This window comes from Aaosphaeria arxii (assembly GCF_010015735.1).
Source record: "Aaosphaeria arxii CBS 175.79 unplaced genomic scaffold BU24scaffold_2, whole genome shotgun sequence".
Lineage (NCBI taxonomy): Eukaryota > Fungi > Ascomycota > Dothideomycetes > Pleosporales > Aaosphaeria > Aaosphaeria arxii.
Genome location: NW_022983475.1, coordinates 1288231 through 1309892, shown reverse-complemented (window position 1 = coordinate 1309892; position 21662 = coordinate 1288231). Strand labels below are relative to the sequence as shown.

Sequence of the window (21662 nt, the reverse complement as noted above, 5' to 3'; positions counted from 1 at the left end):
TGCAGGCGGCTCTCATCCCCTGCCGGAAGCAGAGCAATCAAACAACACTCGCATCAAATACTCCAATCTGGACGGAACCTACAGATGAAACATAGTCCGAGGAGAGGCATAAGTGTATGATCGTGAGGGTACGACTGGTAGCATAGTCCGTGGGGACATAGCACGCTAGGATGAGTTTCCGCCCAGACGGGCAACAGTCGCACCAGCAAAACGAGATAAGTACAAGGCACAAAAGTTAGTTCTCAAAAGATGGAAGTTTGTGTAAAAGTGCATGTATCATTCATTCCCTATGCTTCGTTGATCGTAAGGCGGAGGTGGTATTTTCTGCCGCGCTCAAGTAAAAACGCCTGAATGTATGGTATCCTGAAACAAATGTCCTCGACTGGCACTTCCGTTTCCGTGTCGTTCCCTTTCGGTCGCAAACGGTTCACGTCCCAGCTCTCTATTTCTTGCCAGACTTCTTGATGCCCTGCTGGCCGGTGTTCATAGGTCCCTTGCCCTTGGCCTTGGATGCCATTTCCTCGCGTGCCTTCTTGTCTGTGTGTTCTGCGTCAGCCACTTTCTACTTTCCTCCGATTCTCTCATGCCCGAGTGTCGGGAGGAGTTTGATGGATCAGGGTCGTGCGTACCAGCCTGCTGCTTGGCCTTGAAGGCAAGATCATCCTCGTCGAGGTCGGCAGCCTTCTTCTTGGGCTTCTTGTTGTGGATTGGGTTGGTACCGGCTGTTGCATCCTATGTCAGCGGCGGAAAATTCCCTCAAGGCGGGTTCCTGCATCTCCAGGATTTCGAATGAGGGTGCAGGATGGGATGGAGAGGCGTGACCTACTTCCTTGACCTGAAGGCATTATTGCGGATGTAGTGATCTCGTCACTAGGGTTCTGTGGGTAGTGGTGGAGTGTAGTGTGTGGTGTAGTGCAGGATATATCTCTCTCTGGTGAGAACAGTGGGGTTTGCGGTCAGCGCCTACCTGCAAATCTATGTAGGGTCTGGTGGGGGCACGTGTGACAAAAAGTGGCTGAGTGGCTGAGTGGCTGTTCACATCATCACGTGGCAACGTCTGCTGATGTAAGGTGATCTGATAAATCCCAAAGTCCCTTGAGTCTCGAGTCTCACTCAACGTTCGACAAGGCACACTCCAGTTCATGATGTCCACTCGATCTCCCCACGATCAATAGTGGAGAGGGAATCAATGCACAAACTTTCTAGCCAGTTGTGAAGACCGCGCGTCTTTGGCAAGACAGCACTCCGCCTGATGTGGCATGGTCGACTCCGTTCGTATACTTCGCCTCTGCCTGACAACAATGTTTGTCAATCGTTCGGTCCTCAAATGGAGTCTGCAAAAGCAAAGATGGTTTTGGCTGTCTGGATGCTATGAACTGCAATTGCGCAAACCCTCATCATCTAGATGCAATGGCTTCTCAAATCCACTACTCCTTCGTCTAGCAACCGAGTCATGCAGATCTAGAAATCTTGATTCATGTGATCAGCGACTGTGAGCGGGTAGCCCAACAGAAATGTTGGGTGCGGGTGGTGGACGCAACGCTAAATTCAGCGCAATCCATTTTTGCCGATTATCCTGCCAGTTAGACATTCATCTTTTGTCTCCACACCTTAGCTCGTCGTATCTCCCCAAGGAGGTCGAGAATCACCCTAACTGACCTGACACTTCTACACAATACCGTACGCTGCGTTCATTGCTGTTGAAATAGAGACGTTGTCGACCCTGTCAATATCGATGCGGCTCAACTCAGCCAAAGGCTTTTATCCAGCCCCCTCGGTACTTGCCAAACGCTTATACAGAGATAAGAACTTCGATGCCGTCTTGGATCAAGCAGGTGATGCTTGTCTGGGGCAACTCCTCCGTTCCCCGACCTCTTAGCGCCAACAAAACGAGCCTAACATCGTTTAGCTTCACATGGTCACCGTCCCTTTCATTCACGACTCGGCGGATCTCTGGTAAACGACCTTATTTATCATTCGTGGAATAATAATTCCGTGACCATCTTGCAATCGACCATATCTCTGCCTCTCGGTCTACTGTCTTTTGTGGAGTTAAACAGCACACTTTTGGGGTAGTCCGGGGCCCCAGATCGCTTCCTCAGAATGTTATTGAAGAGACATCAGCCTCCCAGCATGCTGAGACGATATGATTGGTGTAAATATATTGAGGTCAACGGGTAGCAGAACCCGAATAGCATCCTCCATGTCGTGTACCAGGCTGTGGGGATATGTCTGTACCAGGGACGATGTTTGGTTCCACGGCTCCGTGCATGGAGCTAAGATTATATGAGTGAGCACTGTGCATACATATATATATCTCAACCTTTGGCAATACATTTGAACTTCGTGCTTTCTGCTCCTCGCAAGTTTCGCTGTTCGCATTTCCTCGAGGCAAGGTCTTCATTTCCCTTCTTTGCTCGAAGATATCGAAACAGCCTCGCCTAATATGCCTTCCTCTAAGTTGGTGTACAATTGGTACATCAGTTTGGTCGCTGCGTCATGCATGGTTCTTTACGGGTAAGTTCTGTTTGAAATGTTACTTCATAATCCAATGTAGCGTATGTATGCTCACCAACATATCCTCATAGATACGATGCGTCTGTCTTCAACGCCGTTCAGGGTTCGAAGAACTGGGTGGCCTACTTCAACAAGCCTAACACCCAGATCATTGGAGCCATCAATACATCATACACTGTCGGTGCCGTTGTTGCGGGTTTCTTCCTAGGAGGACCACTGGCCGATTATGCTGGACGACGTGTGGGTATGGCTGTCGGAGCTGCTTTCGTTATCGTTGCAACATTCATGCAGACCTTCTCTCCAAGGGGCAACATTGCTTGCTTCATTGGCGGTCGTGTCCTCATCGGTATCGGTCAAGGTCTTGCCCTGAGTAAGTTTTCTCCAACATGATAGCACCCGGGGCGTTGCTAATGATTACCAGCTGCTGGTCCCATCTACATTGGCGAGCTTGCACCTTCGGCAATCCGTGGACAGGTCATGTCTTTCTGGCAGATGTTCTACTCGGTCGGTTCATTCATCGCCTACTGGGTCAACTATGCCTGCAGCAAGAACGTCCCCAAGCTTGGCGAGTGGGACTGGAAGATGGTTGTCCTCTTCCAGCTCCTCATGCCCATCGCCATTATCGCCCAAGTTTTCTTCATCCCCGAGACACCCCGTTGGTACATCCAGCACGGCAACCGCATCGAGGATGCTCGCCGTTCGCTTCAGCGTGTGCGAGACACCGAGGAGGAGGTTGAGGCCGAGTTGTTGACCATTCGTGAGGCCATCGAGTTCGAGGCTGAGGCCATCTCTTCCGGTTACTCCGCCCTCTGGAAGGACAAGTCCGTTCGCAAGCGAATGTACCTTTGCCTTATTCTCAACGCTGGACAACAGGTTACTGGCCAAGGAACCTTGAACACCTACTCGACAATTGTGTACAAGAAGGTCTTCAAGAGCGCTTCTACCATCGCTCTTATCAACGCTCTCAACGCCACCTTCGGTATTCTCTTCACATTGAACGCCACATGGACGGTCGATCGCTTCGGTCGTAAGTTCCTGTTCATCGTCGGTGCTGTCGGTATGGCCATCTGCATGATTGTCGTCGCAACTGTCGAAACCCAAACACCCACGATTGATGGCGCGAAGTCGTTATCCGTAGGCATAGCGATTGTCTTCCTGATGTTCCTGTTCGCCTTCTTCTGTAAGTCATCCACTCTGCTCAAACCGCAGCAACTCACCCCATGAAAACATCCACTAACACATGCGTCCAGACAAGCCTTCTTGGGGAGCAACCACCTGGATCTTCACCTCCGAGATCTTCTCCATGAACGTTCGTGCCCAGGCCGTCGGCATGTGCTCGCAGACCCAGAACGTCGCCAACTCCATCGTCCAACAATTCTTCCCTACCTTCCTCAAGAACGAGGGCTTCTACGCTTTCTACATGTTCGGCGGTATCAACGTATTGCTCGCGGTCTTCGTGTGGTTCTTCATCCCTGAGACCAAGAAGGTCAGCCTCGAGGAGATCGATACCTTGTTCGGTGGCTCGAACCACGTCGAGAAGGGTGCGGAGATCGTTAACTTCGATGAGAAGCAGGCCAGGGTACACAGTGTGGAGCTTGATGGCGAGAACAAGCCAGTCACTACGACGACAGAGCACAGGAACTAATGGCCTTCAGTGGGTGAATGACGATACTGGCAATTGGAAGGAGGTGTCTGGTTACGATGAATCAGATGCCAAGTATCTATTCGCGAGATATATGTGAGGTTGTGCACTGACATGACTACTACTTTAAATGGCATGATGTTTCATCGTCAACAACATCCTCGTGTATGTTCCCTTGTGATGTGACCGGCCTGTGAGATGTTGCACCTTTGATTTCCTCTTCCCCAAGCTCCTCGAGGATATCCGTCTCCCGTCGCGACAACAGTGGGCTGGCAACCCTCGGCTCGCCGGGTTAACTGTTGCTGTAAGGGAGAACGTGCCTTGTTTGGTATATCTCTAGATGTGCGGAGATCGAACAGCTGGGGTTAGTAGAGATATGAATGGGCCTATATCTGTTCGACGACAGGAACAGCGTTTGGTTTGCTGAGCAAATTGTCGATTGGGTCGGCGGTAAGAAGGCTTCTGAGTTAGGATTCTTGTTTTCGCGGACATCCTAGTCAGCGTCGACTTCTTTTAAATAAGTTACTGTGCAGTCGATAAGTTTATGCCATGTATTCGGTGGTCTTCAAACTGCGCATCAGATTCCTTGGGTAATTGAGCGCTGGTGTTGAATGTGAGACGCGTCGGTAGAGGCACAATGGCAATATGTCATACCCAGTCGCGATGGTCACGGGTACCCCAGAACCCAATATGAGAAAAATTCATGGGGGGTGACATGTTTTAAATAGCAAGATAGCATGTTTCGTTCAATTGAGGTTCGACTACCGGAAATGCTATTGTTGACCTTACTATGTCGTGGTTCCGACAGCGGAAGCACAGTCGCCCGGATATGCAGTGTGGAGAAGTGGACCAAACACAAGGCCTCGACGGATTCTCTCATGATTGGTGTGCAGAGCCAGACAACAGAATGAACGTGAGTAAGAACAGGTTATATCTGACCATTATTTATTCATTCCTGAATCGAGTATTGACACAGATATCAGTCTATGGAGATTGAATATGTCGCTTTTGGCGCGCCATGAACCGAGGGTAACATGATTGGTATTTTCCCCAGCCGGCCCGGCCTCCCCTCCTTTTCCTTCCCCACAGTTTTCCGGTCTCTCCACACTTCTCCCAACCTCAAGCTTCCACATAATCCGTGCCTCTTTTTGTGTTCCCTCTTCATTATCCGACCATGGATTTTGGTATCGACCAGGTGCCGCAGGGTGAAACGGCGTCAGTATCGACAGCATCTCCTGCTACACCGATTTCTCCAAGACGAGCGTCTGTAGCTGAGTCCGTCGGTAATCCGCCATCCAGGAAGCGGAGAACTTCCTTCGCCCATATCAGTGATCCACGACAGAAGCGCAAAGTCACGCGTGCATGTGACACTTGCAAGTCAAAGAAGGCAAAATGCTCTGGCACTCAACCATGCGATACATGCGCAAAGCGAGGGATCTCGTGTCTGTATGAGGCGCGTTACCTACGTGGTAAACCCCCAACTCCACCACAGTCAGAGCCAAATAGGCCTTTGCATTCACTGGACCCCATGGGAAGCATAGAAGCTGCCAACGAACAAAGGCTGTTAAATGCAAGCATCATTCCGACATTCCAGCCTGTCAATGTCCATCAACAGCCGTCGAGCAGCAACCAGGCCACCCCAGAAGATGCTTCCTCACAGACACAACCAACTGTCCAGGAACAAAGACTGCACGGGAATGTAGCGATATTAAACCCTGTATTGTCAATAGAGCATGGAGAGAGTCACGATACTACCCTCCAACCTAGTAAGAGGGTAATCCATCATGATGTTCCTTCGCGAGGATCTCCTGATCTGGAAGTCGCCGGCCAATTTTCAGATTCTACGTCTGGCCATTCATTCCTCCATCGCGCATGGGTAAAGCTTTCCAACAATCAACATAGCCAGTTGTTGAGTGGCTCTCTAAGTTCAGGCGAAGAAAACCAAGGCCTTATTCATGCTGGCGACAAACCATTCCAGGACTCTGGCCACATTCAACTTCCAGCGGAGCGCCGAACCATTGAACTCTTCGACCTATACTTTGACGTATGCATCGCTACCTACCGTATTCTACACAGACCAACTGTAATGGAATGGTATCGTGTAATGGTGCATAACACTGAGCGGCAGCTTCCCATTTGGCACGGATTAACCCGGGCGCAGGCCGCGATTGTTCTTACTGTGCTAACGATAGCTACATTTCACGATGAAATAATTAGAAGTGGGGAAATACCTACATTTCCGTCCGTCAATGATGGAGTCTCTCCATTGCGACACTCTGATGCGCTTTTCTGTGAAGCGCTTCGTTTGACCGAGGCTGAGACGGGCTTTCCAAAGTTGGAATCCGCCCAAGTGCGCATAGTCCAGGTGCTTTACCTACTCATGTCATCGCGAATGAATCAAGCGTGGTACACATTTGGTCATGCCCTTCAGATCATCTCAGCCCTGGGACTACATCGCTGCGAGGGACGAAAGCGTCCATTGCAGAAGCGCGATTACATCGAGCAGCAGTGTCGGATAAGGACATTCTGGTCAGCATATATTGTGGACAAGTACATGGGTGTGGTCTTTGGTCGCCCTCGTCATTATCGCGATGATGATATCGACCAACACTTCCCGGACGCAGTTAATGATGAGGACATGACAGCAGATGGCCCAATAGAGGGCACGGATGATAAAGACTGCCACATCGACGCCCTAATCTACCACGCAAAGTATGTATATTTTACTAAGGCTAAATGAATCAGTACTGATAATTACAGACTTGCTCAAATTTTAGAGAAGATATCGAGCGAAGTCTATTCGATCAAGGCCGTTCCTGACCATGAGCGCATTGCCGCTTCACATCGCTTGGGACGTGAACTACGCGACTGGAAAGCCTCGCTTCCGCCCCTGCTAGGTTCGATCAACCCTTCAAGTCTCATAGCGAGCTTTCGTCGGCAGTCAACATCCATGAACCTTTCCTACATGCAGTGTGTGATGCTCGCGCACCGTCCCTTTTTGCTGAAAAACCTCAGCAACCGACAGGATACTCGTGAGATGGCAAATGAGAGCATACGTGAATGCCTCGCTGCAGCTCAGTCGGTACTTGAGGCTGTTGATCGATTGGCACGGGATGGTAAACTGTTTCATGCATTCTGGTGGACTCATTATGTGTGCTTCTGTGCACTGAGTGTCGTCTACGTCTGGGCGATTCAACAAACCGATAACACTGGAGAGAATGGTCAAAGCTACGCAAAAATCTTTGATCTCGCAGAGCGCTGCCTGACCCATCTCGCCCAGGCGACAGCTAGCAATTCACCAAGTCGCCGCTACAGCATCATTCTTCAGGAATTACGGCTTGAGGCCAAACGGAGAACAGCCAGGCGGGGATCTGAAGCAGCTCTATTACACGATAGCAACAGTGTTAATGGGAATGCTACCGCCCTTTATCAATCAATGTCTGTGCCAGCTGCTGGTGGATGGAAACCAATGTTTGGTAGTCCTATCGATTCCGATATTTCGAACCTTCCTAATTTCCTTGACGATTGGCAGACGACAGACTGGCTTGAACTGGATTCTTCCGCATTCGTTGGGCTCGATACCTCATCCATGATGTGATACGAGTGTCCAGAGCGCTATGTTTGAGCACAGCCAATACTTCTTCTATACACTTAGAAACATGAGCCACAATTTAGGACTTCACTGTTCTGTGGTCACAGTTAGGTTTGAAAGAAGCTTGGAATGGTTTTGTAATGTAGTCCACTATGTTTACCAATGATACACATTATTCTTAGTATGCCATGCTTCGCTCCGTTTCGTCTTTTGATGAACAGATATTTAGCCAACGTTATGTTACCGATTGAGCTATTACGAGATATTTATCATTCTTTCTATTCAATTGACATCAGACGATATCAGCTCCATTCAATGCCGAGATAGGCTAAGTATAAACCACGATCATTTCGCGTTGATGGTAGGCTTATCAGTATTTTTTTAAAGATAAACTACTCCACAACCTTCTACACGGTAGTTGGGAGGTTTCCCGCCCGTCATTGAAAGAAAAGGGGTTAGGTTGATAGTAAGAAGAGTAATCTGCAATGTAACACACTACTATTTCTTTCTACAGATGGCCTGGCGATATCTCAAGCTTTTGGCCCAAATAGAAAACACGCTATGCGGATAAAACCTATACTACAACGCCACGTTCAAAGTGAAATATTTACAAGATCTACAAAGCTGCCCTCTTCTCTCCAAGATTCTTTCCCGTCAACACGCTGAAGTACTGGTTAAGAGCTTCAGCAGTACCCTTACCCTCCTCCAATTTGACAACGCATCCTACATATCCGTCCGGTCGGACAATGACGATACCACCCTTCTCCTCACTCAAGCCCATCTTGGCGTGTGCAGCAGCCTTTGCGTCTGGCACGCGCTGATCCCACACGTCATCAGCGTAGACATGGTCGCGGTACCGGGCGAAGACTTCTGGGAGCATCTCCTGGATCGAGATCTTTGAGCGGGCGGCGTTGAAGATGGTGCAGATGGAGATGAAGTTGTTGTGGGGGTTGTGCACTTCGTGGTATCGATCTACCGAGTCGTCGCGATGACTGAAGGCAGAGTAGAATGATTTCGGATTTGCGAGGTGTGTGGCAAGGTCGCGAAGTGCAGTTGCCGCGCGCCATGGCTCACCGGCGAAGATGTACATTCGGTAGGAGCCGTTGAGTGGGATTTCTTGCTCTAGATGAACGACGTTGGCATCGACGACGCGAGTCACAGTGGCGGGAGTAAGAATGCGTCCAGTACGGAGGTTCGTTCCTTTCTCATAGGACAGGAATAGTGGGTGTTGAGCCGGGTGCTCGGAACCCCAGTTAATTGAGTTGGGGTTATATGCGACACCATATCCAGAGGTAAATTCGCAGCTTGCCTTGAACGTCTTGACGAAATCGTTCTCTTCCGGTCCGGCGCTCGAAGCTCCAGCGACCTCGCCGGCAGAGGGAATGCGTGTAGAGAAGAGCTTGGCATATTTGGCATCAAAATCCAGCAAATTCTCGGCAACCTTTTTGCGTTCAGATTCGTAAGTCGACAGAATGTCGCGTGTCGCGAATCCAGATTCAACGTGGTGGATCTTCCATGCCAAGTTGACAGCGTCAAGGAATGCGGTGTTCATACCCTGCCCTGCCTTCGGCGAGTGGGTATGACATACATCACCACCCATAAAGACCCGCTCATCGAGAGTGTAACGCTCAGCGATACCCTGACCAATGGGGTACACGGAGTACCACTCGACACGATCCCATGAAATATCATAGGGCTTGAAGATGGCCTTGGCGCGGCGTTGCACTTCCTCCGCAGTGGCTGTCTTGCGGGGGTGCCAATCTGGGTCGGTTGAGGATGCAATTTGAATGTAGAGACGGACCATGTTGTCTTCTCTAGGGATAACCATGATAGAACCAGCATCGGAATGTATTGTGCATTTCATCTAATGCATGTCAGCACCTAAAAATGTAATGCTGGTTTGGGGCAGACTTACCTTAATATCAGGGAAGTTCGTTCGAACAACACCATCCATAACACCCCAAACATGGGCAATCGGATCCTTGTGGTGAATCTTGACACCGAGTTGCTCTCTCACAAAACTCCTGGCACCCTCGCCGGAGAACAAGTACTTAGCTCGGACTGTCTCCGAGAGAGTTCCATCTACATGTGCTAAGCTGACCTCAACCGGGTAGTCGGGGTCTTTTCCATCATTCTGAAATCCAGTAATGGTCCACGGTCGCTGAATTTGCGTGCCATGGCTCTCAATGTCCTCGATGAATGCCCTTTCGATCAATCCCTGGTGCAACAGCGTCGTGAAAGGGTATCTGGCGTCAATGAACTTTGGGCAACTGGCCCATGTGCCGGTTCGGTGGATGCCCTTAGCATTGGGATCCCAGAATGCAACTTCGTACACTTTGGCAGGGTCATGGGCCATGATCTTACGCTTCAGGCCCATGTTCCTCAGCAAATCCAGGGAACGTGGCTGGATTCCATCTGCACGACCGGTCGGTGTGGGTTCGGGGCGGTTGTCGATGTGCTTGATGCGGTAGCCCCATCTCGCCAGACAGGTCGAGAGTGTGAGGCCTACTGGTCCAGCACCAATGATGACGATGTCATACTTGTCTGTCATGGTTGGGGCCGTCGATCCGTCAGAATGGAGCAGGGTATCACAGAAAGAAAGTAAGTGTATCAGGGGTGTTCAACCAATAATTAGATTGTGAGATATACCGAACAGGCTGGACAGGTCGCGGATAAACGAAGTGTGCAGTGCAGCAGCAGGTGTCTTATAAAGAACTATGGGGGAAGCTGGCGTGGGAGCAGCATTGGCAGCTGGCTCAAGATGAAAAGACCCATGTTTACGAGCCGACGTTGGCCGGCAATAATATCGGGGATAGTAGTGTTGGCAAAGCCAAAATAATGGCGCCGATTTATGATGCCGCGAAGGGTGCGGGGGGCATAGCAAAGAGAGGCGGATGTGCAGAGCGGCAGTCAAAGACGAGATGGAGCCCTCGATGAGGTTTAAGTGTGGCGTCATTGGCTCGATTGGCGCCACATTCACCTACACGTGCCGTTCTGAGATAGCGCTAAGCGACAGCCGTGAGCGCTGCCGGGCCCACATCCAGTCGCACGGATCCATCTCCAACGTCCAGCCTCTTCCCCCACACCCTACGCTTGCGAGACTTCTCCGAATAGTCTCAGTTTCTTCTACATTATATCGGCTCCACATGTTGTTGCAACGAGGCTTCCGATTCCATTGCTCCCTATTTTGTCATTCAAATTCGGCCGAGCTGTATGCATCATTCAGAGATTACCTGCCGCTGAGCATTGCCATCTCTTGAACAAGCAGTGTGTAAGCATTTGTAGTTTTTTCAGCGTTGTCGTCTGTAGTGTGCAATAGATTAAGAGCATGCAATGATGATTGCTGTAAGCACTTCCATTTGTGTATCACGTTCTAAGCCCGTACCCGATTCATTCGGTGACTAGCCTGACATGAAGTCTTCGGCCTAAGCAGCCACAACTAACTGTATACAACTACTGCCATTGACGTAGACCTACATATCTCAATTTGTTAGCATTGACAGAAAATATAACCAGCCGTTGGCTTGCAGATTTGCTATATGCACAGGCAGTTCGTTATCTCTGCAACTCGCCCATGATAACCCTGGGCGAAACAAGTCAAGGACTTCGAATTAGTCACGGCAACGAGGAACGTACTCTTGTCTGCAAATTCCTACAATTGACTAGTTAGTTGAATGACATTCTCTCCGTCTCTAGGTCAGGAATGGGTCGAGGGAAATATACTAGAATTATCGTCGAACAGCATTCGCAATGCATCTACGGAATACATACGCGCTGTATGAACCGAACCCAAGCAATAAATGTCAATCAATGGTCTACATTGATATGAACACAAATACGCGATATGTTCCATTGAGCATTTGCAAATTCGCGGACTGGTTCCGAAGTTGATATGCCTATCCACACACACACTATTACACACACTATCTCTTAGTACTCAGGCTACCAATCATATCCCTGTCTTATGGTTGCATGCCATGTCTGGTGCCACAAGCACTGATCTAAATTCCGATCCTACATGTTTGGTAACGACATCAGGTTACGCAGGTATTGTATTTGGCCTCGCATATAAATTGAACAAATCGACATTCTTTTATAATTCAACAGGTCAGATGGCCGAGCGGTTATGGCGCCAGGTTAAGGTTTCCTTAGCGTTGTGATACGTAGTATCTTCCTGGTCACGAAAGTGGCGTGGGTTCGAGTCCCACTCTGATCAACATTTTTTTGCTCTTGTTTATTGACTGCTTAAAAAGAGCAGACAGGCAGCAAGTTTTTTTTTCCCTTGTTCTTTCTTTATTTGGTCTGCGAAGTCATTTAAAGGCAAGAATTAATTGTAATAACTACTACCTAATTATGGCGCTTAGTTACCAGTTATTTTATGTCAGTTTAGCTGTCTACATTGTATTAATTCAGTACTTACTACCTTAGGTAAGTACTAGGTAGTATGTGCCTAGAAAGGCAGAGATGTTTTTCTATTACAGTTTATTCATATTCCTTGAATGATACAATATAAGAATAACACATAATTTCCCTAGGGAACAGTTAATATGCTGCAAGAGTATAGTTATTATTGTGTAGGTGTTTTCCTCTAGCACAGGTTCCAGCTTCTGTCCTAAGGATTAGTAGATACCTTTAGTTGTATCTTCACTTATATTGTTAAATAGCTTGCAGGATGTCTTGAACAATATGCAACTGCGATAATTATGTATATATATGTCTACAGTCTAAAAGTTGACACTCCGTCAAAGACTAGACGTGGTCAAAGGGGGACTTGTAACCCCATGAAAATGCGAACATGAAAACGCCCAAATCCCAAACAAACGCTCGTAACAATCAATTATGTAGGGACGATCTTCTTCATGTTCTCAGCGCCTTTTGGCTCGATGAAGAGCGCCTCGGCCTCTGTCAGAACCACAGGCTTCTCGCCTTTGCTCTCATCCGCAAGAGTTTCAATGCGACCTGTGACCCATGCTTTCCTGCCCTCAACCTTTGTTGTTTCCGCCCTCAAGACAACGATCTGACCGGCCATGCAGGGCCTCTTGTAATCGACCTTCAAACTCGCCGTGACCGCGATTTTGTTAGGCAGGGCGGGGAAACAGCATCGTGCAAGTCCTTCGTCGAGCAAAGTCGCAAGGAGTCCACCATGTACGATGCCAGGATGTCCGCAAAGCGCAGGTCCTAGATACTGCAGAGAGTAATAGGTTGTGCCATCTGCGGTGCTGAATTGCAACGGAGGGACGGCGATCTTGTCGGCACCGAGTAATGTTCCGCCAGTCAGGTTCTGTGCGCGAAGTTGTTCGGGGATCTTGAGGTGTGGTCGCGATGCGATGTACTTCTCGTCTTGGAGCAAAGAACGGGTGAGCGGGTGTGCGAAGATTTGTCTCTCGATCTCGGCGAGTTCTTCGCTGGCTGGGTTGAAGAGGGTGAGGGTCTCTTCGTCGGTGGGGGGGTTGAGCACAGCGCGTGCCGTATCGACACCTGCAGCGACAGTGGGTTGGGCAGCCATTGTGAATCCGGCTACAAAGCAGAGTGCTGTTGTGGAAAGGAAGACGAGAGTTCGGAGTATAGGTCTTGATTTCTTCACGTTGTCCGCAGAGGGAGGGGTACTCTGTGATGTCTCGGTGGATTGTGTTGAAGATGCGGAGGAAGTTGATGCTTTTGAATGGTTAGCCTGCGAATTCCTCGCCGTTTCTTCGGCGTCTATTAGGAGGGCAACTTACACTCGGCGACCGTACTCTGAAATCTGAGAATTCTGCTATGTGTAACTTTCGCCGGCGCATCGACTTCTTTTATCTTCCAGCTCGGTCTGGATGGCACATTGCGGAGCGGTGTGAAAACCCTCCGACCACCCAACACCCCCAGGGAACCCACATTTCTACAAATGGCCGACCTTGCGACTGCAGACATGCTAAGCGTATTAGTGGCTCAAAGATTGAGAGGCTCAAGGTGTATTTGTGAGGTCAAAAGGACGCTCGGACCGGCCTCGGAACGGGGAGCGAAGCGTTGCCTCGGCTCAAATCATATCTATCCATTGACGCGGAGGCTCCGATACGTTCGTTCGCCTTCGATGACGAATTTGCAGGCCAAGCAACGACTAGGTGAATATCTATTTGCTCGGCCGAAATTGGAAATCGCATACACGTGGAATTAGCACCCATTGATTTTCTTTGAAGAGTAGACATTTAGTCGAAGTGCTGACATTCTCTCAAACATAGCAGATATCAGCCAAGATCTCAACATATGATATTGTTCCTGACTTCATTCATCAAGCCATCCATTCCTTCATTGGCTGTTCGTTGGCCAGTTCCTCGATTTTACAGTGCAGATTTCTGCTATAATACTATACATGATACAGAGCGGGGAAGTATATCTCATAAGACGCTGCAAACATTTCGTCTGATGCCTCCCAATCTCTTTACGAAGGCAGACCATGCGTGCCTTTTCTGTTGAAGCAATGAGACGTGAAAAGAGAAGATGCCCACCTCATCAAGACGCCACCGTATGCCAGGAAACCTAACGTCCGTAGGAGAGGGAAAAACAACCGCCAGAAAGGACGATAATAGTACATTTTTTTATGTGCCGGAATAGGAAATGAGCAAAAATGGCTGCTTGATCAGTAATAATCTCTTGCGCTCTTCTGCAATTCGATGAGCCTCCATCCTCTAGTCTCAGGGTTGCTGACATCCTCGGGTATCCTCGTAACTCCAATGGCGTATGTGACTTGCTGGACCTTGTCGTCCATTCCGGCGGCCAATTCACCTGACTTGGCATTCTTATAAACGTGCACCTCTTGGGTCCTGCATGTGATGATAAACACAGGAATCTCTCCTGGTTCGATCAGACGTGCATTCAAAACATCAACACCTCTGATGTCAACAATGCGGCCATCTGACTTGAGGCCAGCAGTGGTGTATTGCTGCATAAGAGCAGCATAAACGGAGTATTGTGCTGCGCTTAGCCAGACTTTCAGCACCTCGACGTCTCCTTTGACGTATGCGTCCAGAACTTCAGGAAGGATATATTCGCGCATCTCTGTCAAGAAAGGTTCGAGCTGGAAGTTGGGGTCCATTTCTCTAAACTTCTTGATGACCATGGCGGTCTCGTTCTCGGCGAAGAAACCGGTAATACGATCTGAGATGCTGCGGGCAGTAGATATGAGCGGATTCTCGGACTCATCATATGTTGACTTCAGCGAAGAGAACCCCTGCATAATCTTCGAGTTCTCCCTGAAATCTCGCCAGACTTCTTTGTATCGGGCATCCTTATGGACAGTGATGTTCGTGCCAGCCCTAAATTATATCAGTACGTTATTCTGTGGTAATTGGGTCGGTGGACTTACTCAGGATCCTCCTCCAGTGGCTGGCTAGGCTTTCCGCCCGTCTTTTCCAGCTCGTTCAGTTCTCTTAACTCTCTTCGCCTCTTACGCTCCTCCTTTTCTACCCATCCACCATAACGTGAAGAGCTACCATCATCGACGGTCTCCTTCACTGCCTTGAAAGCTTTGGACTGGCGAACTGGACGAGTGACGTACTCGATGCCAGATCCAGTCACGTTTGCGACCTTACGAACGCCCTTCACAGGTGTGGTATCCCATGTCCAAGCAGCACCTTGCCCAATGGCACGGCCTGTAGTCTTCAATGCATCGGCGGTTTTCGTGGTGGCAGCATCCGTGACCTGGTTGTAGGTAGATCGAGCCTTTTGGACTCGAGGATTTTGTGTGAAATCGTTCACACCAGCAGAAAGTTGCTTGGTAGACTCATTCCATTCTTTCGACGCCTGGAACTCGTTCTTCAAAGTTTCTGTGAAAACCTGCCATGGCGTCTTGTCGCCGTGAGGTGGGGGTGGTGGCGGTGGCTCTTTCTTCTTGCCATCTTCGCCCTCCTCGCCCTCCTTCTTCTCACCCTCCTCTCCGTCCTTCTTGTCTTGGGTCGATCCCTCGCTACCTTCCTTGCCCGCAGCCTTTTCGCCTGCAGCACCCTCGGATGCAGGCTTCTCAGCTTTCACCTCGGGCTCTGCTCGGTCCTTTGTGGCCTCATTTTCTTTCTTCTGTGCTTGTTGCTGCAGGGCGGACTTCGAGTGGAAGCTGCGCGCATAAACGGAAGCAGTGCGGAAGAGGACGTCTTGCGGAAGGAACTCGCTCCGTAGATAGAGGAGAGGAGAGGATTGGGGGTTCGGCGTCGGACTGGAACGTATCTGCGTTGCAGATGCTCGCGATACCAATGGGGACGTGGATAATCGTCTATATGCGGCGGCCCGCCCATGGATACTGGAGGGTGAGGCAGCAAAAGATTGGATGCTACCCCATCGTGCCGGCCCTGTGACCGTTCCTACGGACCGCACACTCATCCTCTGTGATTAACTAAGGAGCAAACTTCAAGTAGATAATTATGGAAGAAACAAGGCCCCGAAAGGATGTGGAATTGACGCTTGAGGGCGGTGGATGATTCAAGAGAATGAAGTGGAAGCAATAGCCTTTTTCCATCGGAACAGAGCAACGCACGGGCCACCTGAGAGCACTTTTTCGACGACGCCGAGCATCGAGACACCTCCATCAACCCTCAATTGGCGCGCGAAGCCGGTCGATATCCTTCCGCCATGGGGAAATATACAGCAATGCGCCTCTTCAATTCTCTGCAGTCCTCAATCTGCGCATCATGTCGCTCCGGCCTGCCGCTGCCATCCCTCTCCCTCTCGTCCGTCCGAAGCTTCTCGAATTCCTCTCGGATGCTCGCCCGAACCCCTCCGCCGCAAGAACCCCAGGATCCATTGAACATGGACAGCCTGCTCAAGAACGTGGACAACAACTTCAGGCGGGTGGGTGATTCCTTCCATGGTATAATTCCTGGCCAAGGGACATTGGATGGCTTCCAAAACCTTGCCAAGCAGGAATGGGAAGAAGACGATCGACACCACCTCCACATCTACGCACACAAACACAACACACACATCACCCTCACGAAGCCAAATCGAGACGCCCTGATATCGGTCTCTTGCGGGAACATCGGGTTTCGCAAGTCTGGACGAGGCAGCTACGATGCCGCTTATCAACTCGCCGCATTCGTCATGAGCAGAATCCAAGACAAGGGTTTATTGCCACAGATCAAGAAATTGGAACTCGTCTATCGTGGATTTGGGCCGGGCCGAGAGGCCGTGACCAAAGCGATTCTGGGAAGTGAAGGAAGGAAGATTCGCCCACTGGTCTGCAGGCTGTCTGACTCAACCAGGCTGAAGTTTGGCGGTACACGAAGCAAGAAGCCCAGGAGATTGGGCTGAGCAGTATTGTGCATTTTAAGACGTGCTTTTGTGGCGATTACGAACAACCTAGACCGGAGATGTTTGCAGGCAGAGGTACAAGAATGGCTTTTGTACAATATGCATCCGTAGGAGTAAAGATTCGATCACAATTATAAAGATCGGACATTGACTATCACAAGACGGAGGCAGGCCGTAGATAGATATACTGTATGATACAATTCGACTATCCTTGTATAAATCTTGGGGTATCATTCGCCAGAGGACAAAATGAATGAGACAAAGTCATGTTATTCTGCTAGGCATTGGCGCCCTCTCCGCCGTTGGCATCTCTCGCCCAGATGTATCTTTGACCGACACCAGCCTAGGTGCATGGTTGCTAGACGAGTATCTTGGATACTCTCTTGAGCATTTGACAACGCCTCTGCTACTGCTACCCGCGACTTGGCCTGCTTCACTGTCCCTGTCTTCCGAATCTTCGTCGGACATCCTATGCCGTGTCCTTTGATCGCCCCGCAGCATAGCCGATCTTTCATCTTCGAAGTCCTCATCAAGGAGCTCTCCATCCGCAGTATCATGATCGGGGGGTGCTATCCATTCCCGTGGTACAACGCAAGGTAGAGCTACGCCTATGCTAGCGGCACGATTGATCCACCCGGGAGCGCAACGACTAGTGAGTTTCTCGCAGAGGTAAGAAGTGAAGTGATTGCAGTTCCTCGTGAGGAGATTGTAGGAAGTTCCCTGAAACTCGTTCGACGCCTGGGAACACGGGTTAGATGGCTTTGTGTCGTAAGAGTGAAGTTTCAAACCACCATACCTCCAAAATGATAGCCTTTACCTCTTCTTCGGGTCGGAACGAGAATCCGTGGAGGACTGATTGTCTCCAGGTCCCACCTGGAGGTTCTTGTTTGGGTCTGCTTCGGTCAACGGGAGCACAACGAGGCGAGCTGTGTTCCTGTCCCTACCTTGTGTAATATACTCCAGTCACACCGCGTTGATCGTGACCTCCGTATGCGTATTCCTTATCGTTGATAACGACACCAGTGTGTAGGAGAGAGCTGCCTATAGCCCATAGGATGGTTGATACTTTGCCGGGCTGGTACGCTTGTTAGTTCGGAGGTTGGCAGACGGGCTGGAGAGCTTTACAGGTAGAAGATCGTAAACATTGATAATAATCTCGGTGCGATGCAGAGAAAGGGTAGATCGGTGTGAGGAGCCCTTGCGTATTATCTTGGGTCGTGTGGCCGAAGAGGACGCCATGATTGCGTGGATATTGGTTGATAGTGGCGTAGCGGTGGAGGGGAGACGGGGAGGATAGATAGAGGTGTAGTTTCCAGTCGCAGGGTCCAGCCCTTCAACGATGGTCAAAAGACTCAGGCTCGCCAACAGGTGTGGAGGGATTAAGGAATGGTGGAGATAGGTGCAGAGGCATAGCGAAGAACGCGGTGTAGAGTGGAGTCTGGCTGCAGTCGAGACAACGGCGTCAATGAAGCAGTGGCGCTCCCAAGTAGGGCAGGTACCGAATTACGCCACAGTACATGCATACTGTACAGGCCGGCAGCACAAAGCAAAGTACAAAGTAAGTACACGTACATACACACTATGTACTACCCGTACACGCATGCACTTGGCCAAAAGGGCCCGCTACCTGCGATCTGCGAGGTGAGATTCGCCAGTTGCTAGGGGCGATCATACCCTTTGTAGTATAACCAAGGAAGCACCCGAGTGTACCTGGTGCTGGGGCTGGATAACAGATCAATTGATTATTAGGTAGACTACTACTCCGAACATGTGAATATCTACCTAGGTACCTGTCAATCACCGTTGCAGACATCGGATCATTGCAGTACGGAGTAGTGTATGCCTCAATGCATCGTTGAATCCGCTATCACTATAGACCAAGTGATTCCACGCTAACCACATTTATCGATATATGGTGGTGTTTGTCAACTTTACTATTACTTTACCATTGTCACGACTGTGTAGGCAACGGTCCCGCTGCTGAGGAAGACATCAACCATGGCCACGGAGAGCTCCTTGCACTAGATTACCTGAATCTATTTCTACTTCACTCGTAAAATGAATTTGGAATCGCTCGCCATTTCAGCATCCTCTCCCTGCACTTCATTCGGGCAACTCTACGGTACCCTGTTCTACCTGCGCCATGGCCGAGGAGGCCTTCACCAAAGAGCAGATACTCCAGCATCTCGCTTCTCGTCCACGGTGGCTCATCGAAGGCGTTATCACGATCAACAACAAAGAGAAACCAGTGTTCAGCAAGTTACGACCCCGCAACTCATCGTCGATAGGAGCTCTTCACTGCTTGCCCCTCGAACTTCTGCACGAGATTCTTGGCTACCTAGACCTCCAGTCCTTGTTACGCATCTCACTTGTGTCTAGGCATGGACATGCAATCGTGGAACCCCTGCCTGCGTTCAGACACCTCCTCTCATCCGCTGGGCACGTCTTTCGCACCTTGACAAAAACCAAGGTGATCGGGCTCCATTCCGTCTATACACTCAACTCCATTCTTCGTTCGGATCGATGCGTTTCTTGTGGATTTTATGGCCCCTTCCTATCGCTTCCCACAGCGGAGAGATGCTGCCACGTGTGCCTATTTGAAAACCGATCCCTTTGGATGATCACCCTCGAGAGGGCTCGTGATATCTTCGTACTCTCCAGGAAAGACATGAAGACGTTGCCTGTCATGCTAAGTGTTCCTGGCCATTACCATATTCGTTTTGAAACCTCACGGAAGCGTCAATTCAGTCTTACGAGCATTAGAGCTGTAAAAGCTCTGGCGCTCAAAGTCCACGGTTCATACGACGCTTTGTCTGCGGCATTTGCTGCAAAACATCAGGCTTTAGCGGTTAAGTCGGTCCCGCTCAAGACTCTTCAGAGATATTCGCAGGTCCAAGAAGCGCCTTTACAACAGCTTTCGCAAGACCCCATAACATTCCGATCGACGGCAAACGTTGTGATTGACAAGTTTTGTGGCATGGGCACCATCCCCTTCCCTTCAATCTCCGAGAGCGGCGTCGAGAACGGAATATGGTGTCGAGGGTGTGAACTAACATCCAATAGTCTCTGGCGGAGGCAGGATTTTACTTCGCGTATAAGTCTTACAGTCAGTGAGCCCGATAGGTTCTGTCGGGGACTGGCATATCGTACACACTCAGAGGCAGAATTTCTTGAGCATGCAAAACACTGCTACTCTGCGAGTGAGGTCATCATGCAGAAGCTTCTCTAGGAAATGAGGTGACTTATTATGTTGCCAGTACCGAGAAATATGATTCTTCATTGCCAGACTACCTGTTCTATAAATTTCTCAGAAATAATGGAACCTCTTCCCTGCAAATGATCTTGAGCTTTTCACTGTTGCTAAATTGCATGTTCGAAGTGTTACATACCACTACAGGCCTCTTAGTGTCATGATCAATACGTCTAGCAGTGGAAATACCTATGTGATAAGCCGTCTTTTAATGCTTTTTACCCAATTTTACCTGCATCTAATAAGTGACCTGCTTTTTCCATAGAATAAACGTAATGCTACGCATGACTGAATCACTCAAATTACAAAGAGTGCTCTATTCCTGTAAGATAAATAATATAGCTGCCGATGTCTATCTCTAGGTATTTCCGCTCTTTCGGGTTCTTGTATACATGGTGCCTTGGGATAGCTCTGTATCTGAGAGCTAAAGACGCATTTAGCAATAAAAGCCTCCATTGAATGTATGTATCATCATCAAATGCATCTTACATGCCTTGGGGAGGTTGTAGTTAGAGAGCAGCTACCTGGACGATCATCAATACCAAGACAAAAACAGTGGGACAGTAAACACCAGGAGTCACATTATGAACTATGAAATCGAGGATCAGAGGACTTGTTGATTGGTGAGAAAGGTGACTAGATAGCCTGACTATACAGGGTCTCCCCCAGCCTCCCTACTTTCAGAGACGTTGGTCAACCCTATATTCCGATGTGGACTTCTCCATCAAGGCTTGGAAGCAACTCGGCCCGTGTACTCCCAGGTAGCTTTGTCTTCCTTGGGGAGGTGGTAGGAACAGTAGTTGCGGGATTCGGTTTCTGCGGCAGCTGTCTGACTGCACTGTAGATTGGACTGTCGATCGTAGAGGCGATCACATTGTTTGAACTCGGTTTTGGCCCGGCAGCCGCACCTGTAGGACACCCATACCTGAGTGCACATTCTTGCCTAGGGGCTTCAGTTCATTGCTCAAGTTGGTTGTTTCATGTTCAAGAGTAGCTTCTGGAGTCCGACAATAACTTACTGGATGACTTGGATAGACCAACTTGAGGAGGGTTGGGAGTATGATAAGAGGTTGGTAGTCGAGTTAGAAGTTGGGTTGACAGTTGATTTTGGATATCCGCGAGGAAGAAAATCGAGTATGGTATTGAGTAGTTTGGTGATGTTGAGGAGAAGACGCCAGAGGGCGGTTCAGAGGTTCTCTTATACTGCCCTACCTGTGGTTGGGTGCTTGCGTAGTCATTGGTGCGCCGCGTTTGCATACCGCCATTCACTTCTCAAAATTCACACACTGCAAGTCACACGCTGCGGTCCGAACGTTGTCTGCCTGGCCACACTGTCTATTATCTTTCTAACAATTGTATACTACAATGTCAAGCATACACGGTTTTCC

At 49.5% G+C, this 21662-nt stretch overlaps 10 protein-coding genes and 1 non-coding gene across 11 annotated transcripts; 5 read left to right on the top strand and 6 right to left on the bottom strand.

The window, feature by feature from the left end:
* Window positions 1-262: 262 nt before the first annotated feature.
* On the bottom strand, window positions 263-918 carry BU24DRAFT_418545 (translation machinery associated TMA7). Its single transcript, XM_033527009.1, has 3 exons — window positions 827-918; window positions 630-722; window positions 263-537 (listed from the first exon to the last, which is right to left on the bottom strand). Exons 1-3 carry the CDS (start codon window positions 843-845, stop codon window positions 443-445), a joined length of 207 nt encoding a protein of 68 aa, XP_033387313.1. The 5' UTR covers window positions 846-918; the 3' UTR covers window positions 263-442.
* Window positions 919-2446: 1528 nt separating this feature from the next.
* Window positions 2447-4162, top strand: BU24DRAFT_342920 (general substrate transporter; the record flags this gene model as incomplete). The annotated part of the gene is made up of 4 exons (XM_033523336.1): window positions 2447-2517; window positions 2589-2887; window positions 2939-3697; window positions 3768-4162. The coding sequence occupies 4 exons, from the start codon at window positions 2447-2449 to the stop codon at window positions 4160-4162; spliced, it is 1524 nt and encodes a 507-aa protein (XP_033387312.1).
* Window positions 4163-5106: 944 nt separating this feature from the next.
* BU24DRAFT_447570 (uncharacterized protein) lies at window positions 5107-7920 on the top strand. The gene is made up of 2 exons (XM_033530832.1): window positions 5107-6871; window positions 6920-7920. Exons 1-2 carry the CDS (start codon window positions 5334-5336, stop codon window positions 7755-7757), a joined length of 2376 nt encoding a protein of 791 aa, XP_033387311.1. The 5' UTR covers window positions 5107-5333; the 3' UTR covers window positions 7758-7920.
* Window positions 7921-8259: 339 nt separating this feature from the next.
* Window positions 8260-10639, bottom strand: BU24DRAFT_364344 (uncharacterized protein). Its single transcript, XM_033524242.1, has 2 exons — window positions 9667-10639; window positions 8260-9615 (listed from the first exon to the last, which is right to left on the bottom strand). The coding sequence occupies exons 1-2, from the start codon at window positions 10300-10302 to the stop codon at window positions 8368-8370; spliced, it is 1884 nt and encodes a 627-aa protein (XP_033387310.1). The 5' UTR covers window positions 10303-10639; the 3' UTR covers window positions 8260-8367.
* Window positions 10640-11857: 1218 nt separating this feature from the next.
* BU24DRAFT_t18 lies at window positions 11858-11967 on the top strand. Its single transcript has one exon. It is a non-coding gene; the product is annotated as a tRNA-Leu (tRNA).
* Window positions 11968-12425: 458 nt separating this feature from the next.
* BU24DRAFT_447568 (Thioesterase/thiol ester dehydrase-isomerase) lies at window positions 12426-13708 on the bottom strand. The gene is made up of 2 exons (XM_033530831.1): window positions 13472-13708; window positions 12426-13406 (listed from the first exon to the last, which is right to left on the bottom strand). The coding sequence occupies exons 1-2, from the start codon at window positions 13656-13658 to the stop codon at window positions 12589-12591; spliced, it is 1005 nt and encodes a 334-aa protein (XP_033387309.1). The 5' UTR covers window positions 13659-13708; the 3' UTR covers window positions 12426-12588.
* A 237-nt stretch (window positions 13709-13945) lies between these two features.
* On the bottom strand, window positions 13946-16228 carry BU24DRAFT_418540 (Tim44-domain-containing protein). The gene is made up of 2 exons (XM_033527008.1): window positions 15091-16228; window positions 13946-15040 (listed from the first exon to the last, which is right to left on the bottom strand). Exons 1-2 carry the CDS (start codon window positions 16095-16097, stop codon window positions 14365-14367), a joined length of 1683 nt encoding a protein of 560 aa, XP_033387308.1. The 5' UTR covers window positions 16098-16228; the 3' UTR covers window positions 13946-14364.
* BU24DRAFT_109414 (translational machinery component) lies at window positions 16205-17158 on the top strand. The gene has a single exon (XM_033520778.1). The coding sequence runs from the start codon at window positions 16347-16349 to the stop codon at window positions 17022-17024; it is 678 nt and encodes a 225-aa protein (XP_033387307.1). The 5' UTR covers window positions 16205-16346; the 3' UTR covers window positions 17025-17158.
* Window positions 17159-17288: 130 nt separating this feature from the next.
* On the bottom strand, window positions 17289-18637 carry BU24DRAFT_489018 (DUF862-domain-containing protein; the record flags this gene model as incomplete). The annotated part of the gene is made up of 4 exons (XM_033533594.1): window positions 18150-18637; window positions 17969-18099; window positions 17821-17917; window positions 17289-17762 (listed from the first exon to the last, which is right to left on the bottom strand). The coding sequence occupies exons 1-4, from the start codon at window positions 18261-18263 to the stop codon at window positions 17289-17291; spliced, it is 816 nt and encodes a 271-aa protein (XP_033387306.1). The 5' UTR covers window positions 18264-18637.
* A 341-nt stretch (window positions 18638-18978) lies between these two features.
* On the top strand, window positions 18979-20361 carry BU24DRAFT_418538 (F-box domain-containing protein). The gene has a single exon (XM_033527007.1). It carries the CDS (start codon window positions 19168-19170, stop codon window positions 20251-20253), a length of 1086 nt encoding a protein of 361 aa, XP_033387305.1. The 5' UTR covers window positions 18979-19167; the 3' UTR covers window positions 20254-20361.
* A 601-nt stretch (window positions 20362-20962) lies between these two features.
* On the bottom strand, window positions 20963-21409 carry BU24DRAFT_418537 (uncharacterized protein). Its single transcript, XM_033527006.1, has 2 exons — window positions 21294-21409; window positions 20963-21217 (listed from the first exon to the last, which is right to left on the bottom strand). The coding sequence occupies exon 2, from the start codon at window positions 21209-21211 to the stop codon at window positions 20999-21001; it is 213 nt and encodes a 70-aa protein (XP_033387304.1). The 5' UTR covers window positions 21212-21217; window positions 21294-21409; the 3' UTR covers window positions 20963-20998.
* Window positions 21410-21662: the final 253 nt, after the last annotated feature.